This window comes from Cyprinodon variegatus, unplaced genomic scaffold, assembly GCF_000732505.1.
Source record: "Cyprinodon variegatus isolate N-32 unplaced genomic scaffold, C_variegatus-1.0 Scaffold396, whole genome shotgun sequence".
NCBI classification, from domain to species: domain Eukaryota; kingdom Metazoa; phylum Chordata; class Actinopteri; order Cyprinodontiformes; family Cyprinodontidae; genus Cyprinodon; species Cyprinodon variegatus.
In genome coordinates, this window is record NW_015150849.1 from 511751 (window position 1) to 529039 (window position 17289).

The 17289-nt window shown below is 38.0% G+C and overlaps 1 protein-coding gene across 1 annotated transcript; it reads right to left on the reverse strand.

Annotated features, from left to right (window-relative positions):
- Nucleotides 1–11067: 11067 nt before the first annotated feature.
- msrb1 (methionine sulfoxide reductase B1) lies at nt 11068–13547 on the reverse strand. The gene is made up of 4 exons (XM_015387485.1): nt 13444–13547; nt 11897–12039; nt 11679–11793; nt 11068–11506 (listed from the first exon to the last, which is right to left on the reverse strand). Exons 1-4 carry the CDS (start codon nt 13496–13498, stop codon nt 11487–11489), a joined length of 333 nt encoding a protein of 110 aa, XP_015242971.1. The 5' UTR covers nt 13499–13547; the 3' UTR covers nt 11068–11486.
- Between the last annotated feature and the right edge of the window lie 3742 nt (nt 13548–17289).

The window sequence follows — 17289 nt, forward strand, 5'->3', positions numbered from 1 at the left end:
CTGAGCAGTTTAAAGAGCTCAAGCACCTCCAGAAAATGTTCTGCACAGGAGTTAGCAATCAGTGTAAACCAAAGGAGCAATTTCTACTATCAAGACCACCCATCAGGGGGTCTCTGTGGGGATTTGGAGGGGTCATGAGGTCTGCACAGCTCTGTGTTTAAGCGGCAGTTGCAAAGTTGCGCAGGCACTAAGAGAAAAGGGCTTTTGGTGACTTCTGTAGATAAAACGTCTTGCTTAAGAATGCACACTGTTCTCAACATCAAGGGAGTAAAATTAATTATTATACTTAAAAACAGCTAAAGCTCAATCAAACTGTATGGATACTTTATGCATATAGAATCTTATATCATGTAGTTGTGGCCCTGGTTGTATGTTTACACTGGCTCTCCTGCTTGAAGAACAGGTGCATCCAACAAACATCAGTTTATGATAGCCCTCTGCTATCTCTATTCTCTCACTCTGCAGAATTTATTATTTCAATCTTAAACATTATCCTCTCTCTGCTTTTTCTCATAGTAGCTTTATCTGGTCTGTTCCCGTTTGGCTGTGACACCATCCTGGAGAGAAATATCAGCTGTGCTGCTGCCATCAACACCTTCGTTTATAGATATTGGAGCTTAGTCTGTTTTCAGTGTAGTCCTGTTTCTCTGACTGTGACTGGCTAAATGTGCTCTCTTCATCCTCTGACATGGGAGCTGGCTTGGAGCTCGTCTGCCTGGCTGTGTGTTTGCTNATATATATATATATATATATATATATATATATATATATATATATATATATATATATATGTGGACACAATAGTTCCTTGAAACAGCAGTCTTTTTTCGTGTATGACTGAGAAAACGTCAATTTTGTGTTGGGCCTTTGTTTGGGCAAAAACCAAACAAAGGTAAGTGCTGAGAACATAAATAATTAGTTAAAATGTAGAGAAGAATGTTGATTGACCTTCAGAAAAGGCTGATGAACCAGTCATTAAGACGCAGAAAACTGGGCTCTTTGAAAAGAGAATATGAAGAAGCTAGGAATGATTTATAGCCTTTGCACAGTTCTGTACATTTAAGCATGTGGTTACGGAGGCCTATTGTTCCATCCTGCAACTATCTGTGGAACCCAATCCTATTTATGGTTTTTCAGTGAAATGCCTGTGGGTTGCTCCGTGTGGCTTCCTTTCATTGAAACTCCTCGTCGCCTTAAATGTTGATTGCCGTGACGTCAGCTTAAAACCTCAATCCTGCCTTTTATGTGTCGCTGTCACCCTCTATCTCCGCCCAGCGAGCGAAAAACAACTCTTTCCATTGCTGTGAATCCCCAATGCGAACCTTTAGATTGAACACTGAGCTTCTGTAACTGGAGTGAGAGTTTCCACCCGAAAAGAGTGCTTGATAGTTTTCACACCCGCTCTGCATGAGCAAAACAGTTAAAATGAGATCTGTGAGTACACAGTTGGCAGAGTGCCGCGTGATTTCACTGGGTCCTACGTGTTCATTAATGTAAACAAGTCCAGCCTGGTTTCTGTAAATAAAAACACAAACAGCCATCAGATGGGTGTTAACAGAGCGTAATTACTGGTGTAAAACCACAGCAGTTTGTCTTCTTTCTGGAGTTTCCCATGTTTTTTTCAAATTCCAATCTGTCAAAGTAACTGTGAGAAGAAAAAAAGGAGCTGTCATCTTAAAAAGAGAGAGAAAAAAGAGGGAAAACATTTCTGCTGTCCAAGGGCCCTCAGTTGAATCAATTCTGCTAAAATCGGATCACCTGTCCTGTTAGATCCTGCAGGCCAGAGGGAGGGTGCAGCAGAAACAGGAGATAGGCCTCTACCCTGTGGGATCTTTCACAGGAATGTGAATTTGTGTGAGACCTAAAAACGGGCAGCTCCGGTGCTAAAGGTTGTTTTTGCCAAAAGGGACGGGAGTGTACCAAAAATGTGACCTAGCAGAAGGAATAACAGTGTTGCTATGAGATAAATGAGGCATCAAAGTGGGAATATTTCACTTTATGGATTGACATGTTGATTAGTTTGTGCAAGATGAATAAAAAGTGACAGACAGTTTAATTGCTTTGACACTCTCAAGTCGACATAAAATTTAACACAAGTTTTCTCTCTCAAAGAGGTGTCAATATCAGGGTTTTTTTTTTTTCTACTTTCAACAGACACGTTATAAGGGGAAAAAAATAGAGTTGCATAAAAGCAAAACATTTTAACACATTAAAAATGCTGCTTTGAAATAAAAATAATCTGATAGCATGAAGTAGGCTACAAGGTCTCAAAAAGAAATCCATCATGTCTGATTGGGAAGAAATACTAGAACATATCACGACAGAGTCATTTATATTTATGAAAGGAATCTAGACAAACATCAAAGACACTGAATGCGTAATGGGCCTCAGTTCAGGTCGACGCGCCATAATTCAACAATATACACAAAAAACCGATGCCGGACGAACAAAAAGATCTGGCAAAAAAATATCTTGATGCTTCAAACTTTTGGAAAAATATTGCATAGACAAAATAGAAAAAGGTGAGACTTTTTTGGAATGCGTCTGTTTATTAACATCGGAACACACCTAGAGTCAAACATGGTATTGGGAGTGTGATGGTTTGGTTCTTTAATCATATTTGCCCCTAGATTAAACAACAGGACAATAATCCCAAACTCTCTTAGAGGCGTGGATGAAAGTTTGATTTCAGAAGTGTGGGGGGACCCAAGTATTTTATGTAATATAAATAACTTTAAAGTTTTTGACCATCCAATCCCAGACCTAATTCAGTGGGGCAGCAGATGTTTGTAAAACGAGATTCTCAGGAGTAAAAGCGATGACAGCCAATCATAAAAGAAAAGATGGCGGTCTAAATTCAGGGATGCGGACTTCAACTTGAGCTGCGGTTTCCGCTTAGTCCTAGTGCTCGACGAATGTCTGTGTACTGTAGCATAACTTTGTTTTTAGACGGTAAAACATGCAGGGGACCAAAACAGACATTTAAAAAAGAGCAGGGGACATGTCCCCCCGTCCCCCCACCAAAATTACGTCCATGCACAGAGGTCATCTGCTAGAAAATGCAGATAAACAAAGCAAAACAGATATTACATTTTTGCTGCTGCCTACACATAATCTGGATTTAGATCCCGTGAAATCACCTTAAATAGGCGGTTCATTTACGACATTGTTGCTAAAAATAAAATAATAATGCAAACAGAAGTCAGATGAGATTCCTAGGCAATGATGTAAAAGATATATCCACAAACATTACCTGAACTGCGCCGCATTTGACAAAATTGCTGCGTCTTTGTGCCAACTTGGATCCAAATGTAATTTCACAAGTCAGAGCAGGTTCATCGCTTCTTTAGTTGTGGTATTATAAAAATCACATATCCATCCTCCATCTTCAAAGCGTGACCACAAACTCATTTTCTTGTTGGCCTGATAATCATAAGAGGATGTCAGAGAGTTTCATTCCTGTGGGAACATATTCTGAGTCGTCTTCTTTTTCAACCTCCACGCCAGGAGAAGCGCAGCACTCAAAAACACATAACTGGTCCTTGCCGAAGCGCTCATCTGGACTCACTTTAGGGTTTTGAGGTCTGTGATTTTTGGGGACTCGATGAGCCGCAGGTCCACATGAGAGCGGGGAAGCTCTTCTGAAGGCTAGCCCAAAACAGATTAGAAGTTAATAAGTATTCACTTCCTGTAGTAATTGTTGCAGATAGGCACTGAAAAGCAGGGACTTTAATGTGTTTGATGTTGGAAGTGTTCTCTGTCTGACAAGCAAATAAAGAGACTTCAGAGTTTCTCGACAATGAGTGACAGGGAAAGATTGTGGGATATTTGGTTTTTTGGAAAGGAAGGATAAAGAATCGGTGATGATGATTATTTCTGATACGGAGGGAGATGAATGATTTAGTGCTGCTGAGTTTCTGCAGAAAGCAAATGCATGTTTCTCACTTGCACAACGTAAGCGCTGAAGGCTATAAAACTCAAAAAGGTATGTGGAATTCCCCCGATTTTACAATATCCCCATACATCACACGAACACAGCAAATGTTTTATCACATCTCAATTTACCATTTAAGAAAATGAATGTTAAGTTGGAGATTAATCTATTTTTATTGATTTGAGTTTGAAACACTTTCTCTCTATTTAAACTTTGCCATCATGCAGGGTGAAGCATAGAGTCAGAACACCTCCTTAACTCTCTTTAAACACCAGGAGTTATGTAGATTATAAGGCAGCGATTGACTTGTAATCACTGAGCAGTTTAAAGAGCTCAAGCACCTCCAGAAAATGTTCTGCACAGGAGTTAGCAATCAGTGTAAACCAAAGGAGCAATTTCTACTATCAAGACCACCCATCAGGGGGTCTCTGTGGGGATTTGGAGGGGTCATGAGGTCTGCACAGCTCTGTGTTTAAGCGGCAGTTGCAAAGTTGCGCAGGCACTAAGAGAAAAGGGCTTTTGGTGACTTCTGTAGATAAAACGTCTTGCTTAAGAATGCACACTGTTCTCAACATCAAGGGAGTAAAATTAATTATTATACTTAAAAACAGCTAAAGCTCAATCAAACTGTATGGATACTTTATGCATATAGAATCTTATATCATGTAGTTGTGGCCCTGGTTGTATGTTTACACTGGCTCTCCTGCTTGAAGAACAGGTGCATCCAACAAACATCAGTTTATGATAGCCCTCTGCTATCTCTATTCTCTCACTCTGCAGAATTTATTATTTCAATCTTAAACATTATCCTCTCTCTGCTTTTTCTCATAGTAGCTTTATCTGGTCTGTTCCCGTTTGGCTGTGACACCATCCTGGAGAGAAATATCAGCTGTGCTGCTGCCATCAACACCTTCGTTTATAGATATTGGAGCTTAGTCTGTTTTCAGTGTAGTCCTGTTTCTCTGACTGTGACTGGCTAAATGTGCTCTCTTCATCCTCTGACATGGGAGCTGGCTTGGAGCTTATCTGCCTGGCTGTGTGTTTGCTGGACGGGGCAGCCTGTGGAGCTGGTGAACAGTTACTTCTTGTCGGCCTCGGCAGATGGCCGCTCACACTGAGTCTGGTTCTGCTGGAGCTTTTTCCTGTTTAAAAGGAATTTTCCTCTCCACCATCACTACAAGCATGCTTAGTGTGAGGGATTGCCTTCGAGCCAATGAGTCGATGCAATTGGTTTTCCTTAGATACAAAAATCAATTTTGAATCAATTTTACTGTATGATCTAATTGAATTGCCTCTGTAAAGTGCCTTGAAATTACATGTGTTGTGAATTGGTCCTGTATAAATAAACTGAATTTAATTGAATTGAATTGAAGGTGAACCTCTTCTCTGAAGACAACTCTTCTGCAGCCATTAACAGAGTTCCCTCTAGCATGCTGTATCCAAATCTAATCTTCATATCAAATCTGACCAAGCTCTCAGTTCTGAACTAAGAATAAAGACCCCAGAGCATGATACTATCACCACCATGCTTGTCTTCAGTTTTTGGATCAAATATGGAGCCACGTCAAGATTGAATAAACAGCCAGAAATTGCCTTAATCTCGGGTGAGCTTAGGTTGTTTGAGGCAGTTTGCAGCGCTGCAACACATTCAGTCTCAGACTAACAAAAAGGGATGGAAAACTTTTATATGAGATTTCTAAACACTTCTGCAGATGTGCTGAGATGAAGCCTGCATTTCCAACAGAATGTCTGGAGAAAGTTTGATTGGTATCGTATCTGATTCAGAGGTACCATTTGATTGAAGTTCACCTTTGAGGTCATTCTAAACCCCAGATGGTCTCATATTAAAACTGAAAGACAATCAGTCACCTTATTTTTTATCTTTTAACTCCCCTCTCCAGGATCCAAACAAAATATGGACCCCCTCTCTCAGGTGATGGTAGGGAACAATAACAGTGCCACACACCTCAAGTACTCCTTTGAAGCTTTGAGACAAAACTGTGCCGCTGTCTTCAGTGGTCTATCTCCCTGAAACTGATCAGAGTGCTGATAGTAAATAATGTTTGCAAACTGATGTATGTCTAAAGGCAGCCTGTGTTATTGAAGCTGCCAGCACTCAGAGGCAGGAAAGTGATTGTATGATAAAGCTGACAATACAGAGGCAGAACTCATTGAATTTTACATTTTGTTTATTTTCTCACTGGCAGCCCTCATGCTTTTAGAGAGGACTTTTATGTGAAGGCCTGAGTTTGCACTCTACACAGTCTAACCCTTCATTAAAATAGTGACACCGCAATATAATTGTATATTTGAAGGGAATTTATTTTAATAATGTCTCTATCAGCATAAGGTTGGCTGTTAATTTACTTACTTGTCATTTTGCACTTTAACAGTTTTGGTTGTTTATCAGCCAACTTTTTCAAATGCTACAATCAGTGTCTTCCATGCTGCATTTCCAAGTGACTGTGGGCTTTAATGTGCTGACTATCAAGGATGATATGAAATATATATTGAATTATCTGCTTATCTTTTCATATTTCTGTGTTGTCTTAAGTTGGCTCTTTGCCGAGTTCCTTCATAGCTCCTTAACCTAATCCGTCTGACATCATTGTAATCTCTTAATGTGGATCTTAAGGCATTTTTTTGTTTAGCTTTCTTGATTGCAATGTCTTCCTGAAATCTGATCTTGACTTTTGCCAAGTGTAGACCTACAGATATGTCGATGTGACAACACTATATTTTGTTTTCTTTTGTGTATTTCCTGAATCTGCTGCCATTTTGAAACATTGTTTTTTTAACCTTTTTCTGAGATTTTATTTTGTTTCCACCATTCAATCAACTAAATGTGTTTTTGTGATGAACTTTTTGTCCTTTAGTTCATATGTATCTGTTTTCTGAAACTGATGAATTTATCACAACTTTTCTTTTTCTTTTGTGATCAAACTACCCTATTGGAGAAAGGATTAGCAAATTTATTTCTGTCTTGACAAAAGAAAAACAATATGTTTTGAACTTGCAGAAAGTTTCTTTGAAGTATTTCCACTATCATTTATAAAAGATTATTTACTCCTCAAATCTTCAGAGAGAGGACAGACGTTTGGCCAGCACATGTAACGCAACAGGAACATGTGGAAAGCAGCCTCCTCTGTGTATGTATTGAGACACCCTGCACAGCCTACATATTAGTCTCTGATGAAAGTGGCTCTCTTTTTTTCTGTTACAATTTTGCATCAAGAAGCTTTATTCTTCTAACAAAGTAATCACAGCCTTGGTGGAAGGCTCTCACCACTGCTGGACAGATGTTTCTTGGATGAACCTGGAAATGATGACATAGCGTGTGGACGCTCGATGACATGATTTTCTGTGGCTGCAAAAACAGAAGCAGGTGCAGTTCCTGTAAACATCTAAAATGAACCAAAAAGCTCATATATGTTTCAATTAAAACAAGATGTGCTGCCGATGAGTCAGTGTGTTTAGTCAGGCCTGCAGGCTGTCAGCCTATGGGAGCAGGAGGAGACTTTGGAGGAGCAGCGGTTTTGATGTAATTAAAGATCCCATTCGGTTAAAAGCAGGATGAGCCCCAGAGGTCAGGGGAAGAGCGATGCTATCAGAGGATTACCACTTCCTCCTTCCAGTCTGCTTCCTCTCAGCCATGCAGCTGTGCTCCGGTGCCATCCAGAAACAGCAAAAGGTAGTTACCACCCTGCATCCTCTTCCTCCCTCTTTATCCCCAAATTCTCATACGGTTCATGTTTTCTCCTACAGTCAATGTTTGTGAGGATGTCACTCTTTCCTTTTTTAAACTTTCCACTCCCAAACAGACCTCAGACGATGTAGCATTTGTTCCAGCTGGCCTCGTTTACTGAAGACACAACAAGGATGCTTAATCAGTCACAGGGAAGTTATTGGTTTATTAATGGCTTGAGGTGAGGTCAGAGGCAGCATCAGGAGTTAAACTGGTAGTTTTGTGGCATTTGGCTCAGAGAGGAATGCACTTCAAGTAAAGCATTATGCATTTTCCAAAAGTGCAGTCTTTAAAGTCAGCTGAACTGTTTTGACTGCACACCTTACGGACAAAATCACCCAACATCAAATGAACAGGCTGTGCTTTAAACAGAGAAGCATTGCTGCTTATGAATGTTTGCACTTCCTGTCCTAATCCTCTGGATGACACCCACACTTTCATCTCCAGCTCTGATCTTCTGGCCCTTTGAAACAAGCAGCTCCACACCTGCTCATCCCAGACACCTTTAAATACTGCACGAAAGCCGCCAAGCGTGCCCCCACAGCCCTGGTTTTGTTTAAAATTCCTCCACCCTGTCGACAAAAGAGGCTCTCTGTAGGAAAGAGTTCCTTCATGTCTTTGACATGGACTCGTATGATCTGAACTTGAGGGTGTTTTCCAGAAATGCTACTTCTACAGCTCATCTTCAAACAGGACAATGCAGAGAAACAGCACCGTGCAGTGGAGAAAATTAGATTTCAATTTAACTTTAACTGTTTCTAACACACAGAAACATTACCAAGAAAGGGTTAGTCTGAATAACTATGGTGTGTTAAAGCAAGATGATTAAAAAAAGAGAATATATATATATATATATATATATATATATATATATAGATTTTTAGAGAATTCTGCTTTCCAGAAAACATTAAAATGACTAACTGTCTGGAAATAATGGTGGAAGGTTTTCAAATTATATTGTACATGCAGCACCCTGCAAAAATACAAACCGTTTTACTGTTTGACACTTTAAAAAGTTTAGCTGGTATTTCTGTTTATCCCTGTTTACTTTAATAACCATAGACAACATTTTATGCATCAGACAGCCGGCAGAAATCATCTTACTAATAAGCACATAGTATCTGTGTGTGATTTCATCTCAACCATTAGTGAGCACCCTTCTGGATGTCTAGAGACACTGTCCTTATGGATCGTCTCTGAGAAGGAAGGCAACAAAGAAGGATGCTGGAATTTTGAAGAGCTGAAAAATAAGTCATTGCCACATTCACAGCTACATAAATACCCGGAGAAACAGAAAGACATGGGGACAGTTTTGTTCCCAGTCAGCTCTCTGATCTACGCTTTAAATTAGCCATATTTTCTTTTAAATGTGTTCTAAATCTTTTGCTTTTGTACTAATTTCATCGGCTGTGCAGGTGGATCTCCATGCATTTGATAACCTTTACACATTTCCTTTAATTCAGTGATTTGATTTATTAATTCTTGGCAAACTGAGTGATATTTAATAAGTTTTCATCTGTGGTCATTTAAACAATTACAGTGTAGACTGATGAAAACCCAATCTATTTTCTTATTCTTCCAGAATTTTTAGAAAGACCATGTTATACCCAGACGATCATGGAGGAGACAGAAACAGACACGCTGAAAAAAGACAGTAAGCCAGAAAGCATAAAGGCAGTGCTGTTTCTAAGGGAATTATAGGAAAACGTAGAGGAAGAAAGAAGTTTAATAGAAAAATATGGAAATATGGTACTTGCTTGCAGTTGAAGTCAGGGCATAAACACTAAAGTGTCACTAAACACAGAAGGGTAACAAAAATGTAATTCATTTCTTAAAGCCACCCTAAAAGCAGAGAGACTTAGAAGTGTATAATCTGGACTAGGAAGAAAAAAAGTCATGCCTCATTTCTCCAGTGTCTTCTTTTCAGATAAAAGTACATTTTGCATTAAATTTGCAAATCAAGGTCCCAGAAGTCTGGAGGAAAAGTGTAAAGGAACATAACCCATGTTGTTTGAAGTTTAGTGTAAAGTTTCCACAATCTGTGATCATTTGGGGAACAATGTTACCATTGTGCTTTGGTGTGACTTATTACACAAAGCAATAAGAGCAGAGTTATCTAACCAGTACCCTTACTACACAGCAACCAGTAATAATGCTTACTTTAATGATTAAAGTCACCATGCTTGATGAGGCGGTTAAGTTTCTCTACACAGAGTTTAATAAAATAAAAAGATGAAGAAATTTCAAATCTGAAACATGTTGTCTTCACAAAACTAGTAGGAAATAATCAACCTTGTATTGAACCTTTTGTTACGTCCTGACCTAAATAGACCATTTATTATCCATATTATTTATTTCAAACTTAAACTGAGTTCTTGTCATTTACCAATACCTGTTTAGAAGCATTGCAGTGTCTTTTACAGTGAATACCATTTAAGTGTGTATACAGTAGATGTTCAGCTGAAGAATGATCACTTTCTTTGGTCTTGTTTAATGGCTTTTTTCATAAAGCCATGACTTTTTGGCATTTTTCCATCATGATTTGGAGTTTTAAGGCCTCGTTATACTTCAATTAAAACCTTTTTCTAAAACAAAAGGTGGGCATAAGATCAAAAAACTAAATCAAAGTTCCTTTGGCAGACTTAACTATAACTCAGGTATACTTTAGAGCAGCGGTCCCCAACCTTTTTTGCAGCACGGACCGCTATATGTCAGACAATATTTTCACGTACCGTCCGGGGGGGGTAATGACACACGAAGTGTGCTCCTGATGTCCAGTCTGCTCCGTAGCTTTGTTTTGGTCGCTGTAACCGCAGAAAATTCCGCTTCACAAAGATAGGATGTTATAGATAGGATGAGTCTTGAACTGAATTAACCTGTGTCAAGAGAGAATACCGCAATTTTTTATATTTTTCAAAATAAAACATCAGACACTGATCGTCGATTATACATATATATACATATATATATATATATACATATATATATATATATATATATATATATATATATATAATTTTCTCTGTGCGGCCAGGTACCAAATGACTGACGGACCGGTACCGGCCTGCAGCCCGGTGGTTGGGGACCGCTGCTTTAGAGGATAGGGTGGTCCAATAAGTTTCAAGGGTTTGCACATGCAGGTCTCCTGACACTTAACTGGCTGGAAATTATTTCTATCAACCTCCCCTACAGAAAAAGAGCAACTCCTCCTTTGGGGAGGATAAACCAGTTAAGCTTGCATGTCCAGACCAAGTAACAGCAGCTTTCACACTCTTGTGCATTACCTACTCTTAATAGCACTACCTCCTCCTAGAGGTAGTATTTTGCAACTACAGCTGTTTTACAGTCAGGCATTACAACAAACACACTAGTTTGGTTTGAACTATTTTATTATTTTATTTCAAACAATCGGAAACAATGTCCACAGTCTGCATAAAATAAGTATTTCATAGGATAAGCTAATTATCATTACATCTTATACGATAAAAAAAATATCATGATGACCTCTACAAAAGATTTCTCTCATTTCTTTCTCACAGGTTGGAAGAGAAAACACCAACTTGTTATTAAAAGTCTGTGTTTGCATTACGGTGTGATTTTGTACGGTAGGTCTATTAGTTTGATCTGTGTTAAGTGCATAATTGAAGGGTTTCCATCCACCACCCTCGTCCTTGCTCTCTGGTGAGGCCATTATTCATCAGAGTCCTGGGGTTTCCTATAGGACTTTGTCCCAGAACATGTCATTCATTGCCTGCACCAAGAGCAGAACAGAGAAGCTTCTAATCCTTCAGCTCTTCACAGCTCACCTTATTGTCCATCAACCTTATCTGTTAAAGAGGATAGATAAAGACAAAAGGTTTTCATTCAAGAAATGACTTAGAAATAAAGTTTAAGAAGAATTAGAAAACATTTGCAGGACAATTAATTGCTATGCTAAGGTTGCTTGGTTTGGTTATTGTATGTCACTGATGGATTAATCTAAGCTAACAGAGATACTACCTTTAGGGACGAACTTCAGTGAGCTGCTGAATATTCAGAAGCGGGAAACCCCCTTGGCCGGACCGTCATTCACAAATTCATGCCCCAGTCCGTTTCCACAGCTACCGCACTTGACCTGGAATGGCATGACACACCATAATTAGAAAACGACGAATAAATCCTGTCTGTTTTAGAGAAATGATTTATTTTCTCAGTATTAAGTCTGATGAAGCTAATACCTTATAGGCACCAGGCCTCTCCTCATATTTGGATACACTGTTTTTATGGATGGTTTCTGTGAAGGCCGGCCAGGGAGAGGAGTGCTCATACTTGGAGCGACTGGAGAACAGCTCATGGTCACACTTGGAGCAAACATAAATCCCTGAGAAGAAAAAAGGAAAAAAAAATGATCACATGGGGAAAGAAACTTTGCAAAGCATCCCCACTCCATCATCTTTTTCATGTCATTACACATTTGTTACCATGCTACACAATGAGGAAAGCATTATTTAAGGTTTGCAAACATGTGGAGGGATGCTTTGGTTGCATCTAAGATGAAACGTTTAGCCTCCTAGAAACACATAACCCGAACCTCCTCGATTCACCGCATCACTCCCATCCTCCAACAGCTCTACCGGCTCTCAGTTCAGTTCCGCATTCAGTGCAAAACCCTCCTGCTAACGTTTAAGTCCATCCACAACCTTGCTCCCCCATACCTGTCTCACCCTATCCATGTTCCCACTCCCTCCTGCTCCCTCAGACACTCTTCCTCCATATACCCATCTGTCCCCTCTGCCCGTCTTAGTACCAGTGGGAGCAGAGCATTCAACTGCTCTCTGGAATTCATTACCATCCCAACTCAGAAACATTGACTCAACACTCAACTCTAAACACATCTGTTTAATACTACCTTTTCAATCTGAGGTCTATTTATATTTCCATAGCCACAGTCTATTTTGTGGGATTTTATAGCTGTTTCTTCTATTTTGTGTATCTTTGTATGATGTTCTTGAGTGCAGAGAAAGGTGCCTTAAAATAAAATGCATTATTATTATTATTATTATAAAACAGGACGTGTTCTAGACATCCAGACCTGCATCTTGAATGCAGTATCCACACTGTTAAAGGTGGTAGTGGCAGCATGATGCTGTGGGAAACTTTACTGTCAGCAGGAAAAGGGACAATGGTTGAAGTTGACTAGAAGATAGATGGAACTGGTGATACTGGCAGAACAGACTAGAGATTTGGGCAAAGGTTTGACTTTCTGTGGAATAACAATCTTTAAAAAACAAAAACAAAAAAAAACAGCCAGAGCTGGAGCTCAATTATTTGGATCAAGGAAAAGCCTTATGAATGAGAATGGCCAAGTCAAAGCCCTTCAAATGGAATTTAGCTATCAAAGGGATCTTTTTATTACAAGAATAGCGACCTTACATGTTATGTTATATAATTTCTAAGAATAAAAATGTGTTTGTTTTGGCTGGACTGATGTGTCTAATAATTATCTAGTTTTGTAAGAGTTCTGATGTAACGCGTTACAAAACCACAGCCGCTAAAAGGGTCTGTGTCTACAATTAATCTAATATCTTTCTAAAAGATGAAAGCTATTTCTCTTTTTTACCTTTTTATTCAGGAAATAAGAGTTTGTTTCTCATATTTTGCACTTTAAAAGTTACATAGCGCATGACGCAAGCAATGACATAACTACCGGCAGACGAAAAGCAAACCAAACTGTGCGGAAAATGTTAAAATCAGTTGAAAGAATCAAATGTAATGAAGAACATACCTGGTTTGAAGTGGTCTTTAAAGACCTCTCCGCCGAAAAAAGAGCAAAACGACATCGCTGCGGGTGAACTACTTCTGTGCCGCACTGAAACAAAACGCGAGAAACGTAACTTCCGGTCCGGTGTGAATTTCAAAATAAACTATTTCTAGTGAGGATCTTTCTGGCGTCATATTTACAACAATATGAGTCAAAAACTTTATTAATGCATCTAAAAAAAAATGACTACTGTTTTTTTGAAACTGACATGCAAAAAGATCCGCAGTTATGACAATGATGTTGAGGTAATAAAATACATTTCATAATTTTACAGAGACAGGTATCTGCATTTTTTTTTTTTTTTTTTTTTTTTTTTTTTACATTTAATTGATCGCAGTGGAGAATAAAATGTCACATCTGAGAACAATAACCAAACAAAACAAATATAAACCTTCCAAAATATTTATTTTTCTTGTTAAATTTTGCTGTATTGTTTGTTTCAATCAGAATAAAACTAAACTAAAAATAACATGCCAGCGTTACGAATAATTTTGTTTTTTACCGTACAAAAAAAACAAACAAACAAACAAAAAAAACAGTTTTCATTAACTAATGGAAGATTTAAGATCCACATGGCTGCAAGCTATTTTTTTTATAGAATGCAAAGAAATGCAAGTTTAGGCTCACATGCTGAAATGGATTAAAAAGGAAACAATCATCCTTTTTATGTAATCCTGACTATAGAAACGTCAAAACCCGTTTGAGCTCCTTGATTTTCATTTGTGATAAATGTCTAAATGAGGTGTTTTTGGGTTTGCAACTATTTTAGCCATGCCTGAATTCTCCAGGTCATGCACTTACATAAGTCTGCGTACAGGACTGCAGTGTCGCTGGAATGAACTCCGTGTTTTGACGCTGAAGCAGCAGAAAGGAGGAGGAGGAGCAGCCGATAGCATAATCTGGATTAAAGAGTCAGGATTCCCCCTAATGGATCTATGAACTGACCTGGATTGATGCTTATGCAGCCATGCATGTAAAGCAAAGGGTTTAATGTTTTGTCGTTAAGTTTACCTGCATTTTAATGAGGAGAAGGGGCTGCAGGGGTGGTAAAGTTGTGCCTCAGAAATGGATGGATTGCAGTGCGCAGCAGCAGCTCAGTGCGCTCTGCAGCAGCAGGCGGACTGGACACTGCGCATCCCACGCTTCATGCACGCTCCTGCATCTAATGAGAGAGGATTGTTACCGAGTAAACAAGAAAATCTACATAAACGTGAGTTTGTCCCATGCAGTACTGGAAATGCATTTTTAATTTTAAGGCATCAGCAGCATCATAGCTGCTTGTTTCTTTGTTTGTTTTATTTATTTAAAGACGCATATATATATTTTTTAATTTTTGTTTTTACGTAAAGTCAGAAAAATCTCACACCTAATTGATTATTTATTGTTTTGCAATTCAAAATTCCTTTGAGGATAGAGTCAAACCATGCTGAAATTAAATCAGCATACCAAGTTACTTTATGACTGCACATAAAATATTGTTACTGACAACATGGAGCCTAGAGGTCTTGGAATAATTGTTCCACTTATTCGAAGTCTGCAGACATCATGCCATTTCAGATGCAAATGTGATAATTTCTACCACACAAGAACTGATATTTTATTTTATGATCCTTACATATTTTCATTTATGCAGTTACATGACTCATAACCTTTGAGGCATATTGGTAAAAGAAGAACAATTAATTTAAAATGATGGGTTCTCCAGGACTTTTTAGTTGGTTTTATTAACATCTTTACTCATCCATCTTTGGTATTATTTAACAATCAAAACTCGATCACTCACTGTTTTAAGTTAGCCACTTTGGTTTTTAACAAGCACATTTCCTAATAAATATCATGTTGTCCAAACAAATAGAAAACCAGGTTGTTACATACATCAACAGAATCTTTCCAAACTACCATATATCTTTTATACTTTATGCAGTTTTCACTCATCCTACTGTGCTCACATAATCACTGCATGTAGCTGAAACCTGATGTCTACATGCTGTCAAGGAAAACATCTGGTGCAAGGCAAATTTATTGATATAGCACTTTACAGTAGCAAGGTGACTTAAATTGCTGTACATGAAAAAATACATGTTGGCAAAAAGACACAGTCATCTTTGTTAATGTAGAGCTCTATATTTAAAGAAAGTTCTCTATTCTTGTATTTAGAAAATCGAAATATTTTGCTCATTCTAATTGATCTAAAACAGAAAAAGCATAATCAAATGATTTTTTTTAAATAAAATTGAAATACATTTTGTGATTTATGGTAAGGTTTGACATTTTCCATCTTTCCTCTTACCTTAGCAGAAAATATTTCCCAGTTGTTACTGGAAAGCTGCCAGGCCTCTGCTGACTCCACTCAGCAGCAGTAATTTTTAAAGTCTTGTTTCTAATGTCAGCACAAACTTCTATCAAATTGACTCCTGAGTCTAAATTGATTAGGCTCATGGCAGTCAGTCTGCATCAGCACCTTAACAGTCATCAGAGCAGCACTTTTAGTTAATTAGATTGAATAGAAAACAAGCCCAGTGGGTTTGTGCTTCAATTAACATCCTGCTGATTGTATATTGGGGACATGTTTTTAGAACCTCCAGTAAGCTATGAAAATTGTTAAGGAATTCCCACTATTATTTACTAAAATAATGCTTCTTTTGCATAAGATGCAAGAATGCTTGGTTCTTTACAGTGTGATAGGAATCACTGAGTTTATCCACTGTTGCATATTAGAATTTGCACTTTTGTATTTTGTATTTTTACTTCTTTTGAAACCTGGAATAAGTGAATGTATGTGATAAAAATGATCTAACAGCCTCAGTTAAGTCCATTTGTTGAAAAGTGTTGATAAATAGCCTAAAACATGACCTCCAGTTTATGAAACTGTTCATCCAATCTGACATAATGAATATGTGTGGTTGTTCAGTGGAAACACGCTTTTAAAATGCTTTCTATAGATCAGTGTGCTCTCAAGGGCTTTCTCTTATCGCTGAGCTCTCAGAGCTATAATAGGCCACATTTGCTGTGAGCCTTTTTTCACATTGGTTACAAAGTGAGGTTTTGACCACACTTAAATATAAGTGGTCATTTAAACAAGGACCTGATGGAAATACAGGTCAATCTCATGATAATACAATATCAAAAACATGTATTTTTGTAGTAATTACAGTAAATTCAAACACAAGGGAATTCATATAAAGTAACATATTTCAGATTTATTCATTTAATTATGTAGGCTTACAGCCAATACAAACTTCCTTAGAAAATGTGTTTTAATCGCAGTAGACAAATTGAAAACATAATTTTGTATTAAACAAGTGCTGACCAGTTGAAACAGTATATATATTCTGACTCTTGTTCAGGAGTTACCCTTTCAAGAAAAGAGACAGATGGGATATAATCTTTAAGTCATAGAACCGCATGTGATTTAAGCACAGTATTATTATAATAAATCAGATCCAAAAGTCATTTGACCGAGGACAAGATTATGTTTTGTACTCCTAGTCAGACATGAAATGATCATAACTAAAAGATACAACATAACATACCTGCAAAGAAAACAATGCAGTGTCGATAAAACACATCCAGACACAGTTGGATCAATTTATTGACGTTCTCAAGGGAAACTCAAATGCTGTGCTTCCCTGAGAAATAGTTTAAAAGGAGAAAAAAGGGAGCCAAGAAACAAGGGCAGTCAGGATAAAAGTAAAGTCCCTTTAAAGTCAATAAAGTGGATGTTCTATAGTTTTATTAGCCACATAAACCACAGATTAACATGTCTTTTTTTATTTCATTTGCAGGGTGAGTAAATAATGAATGAATAAA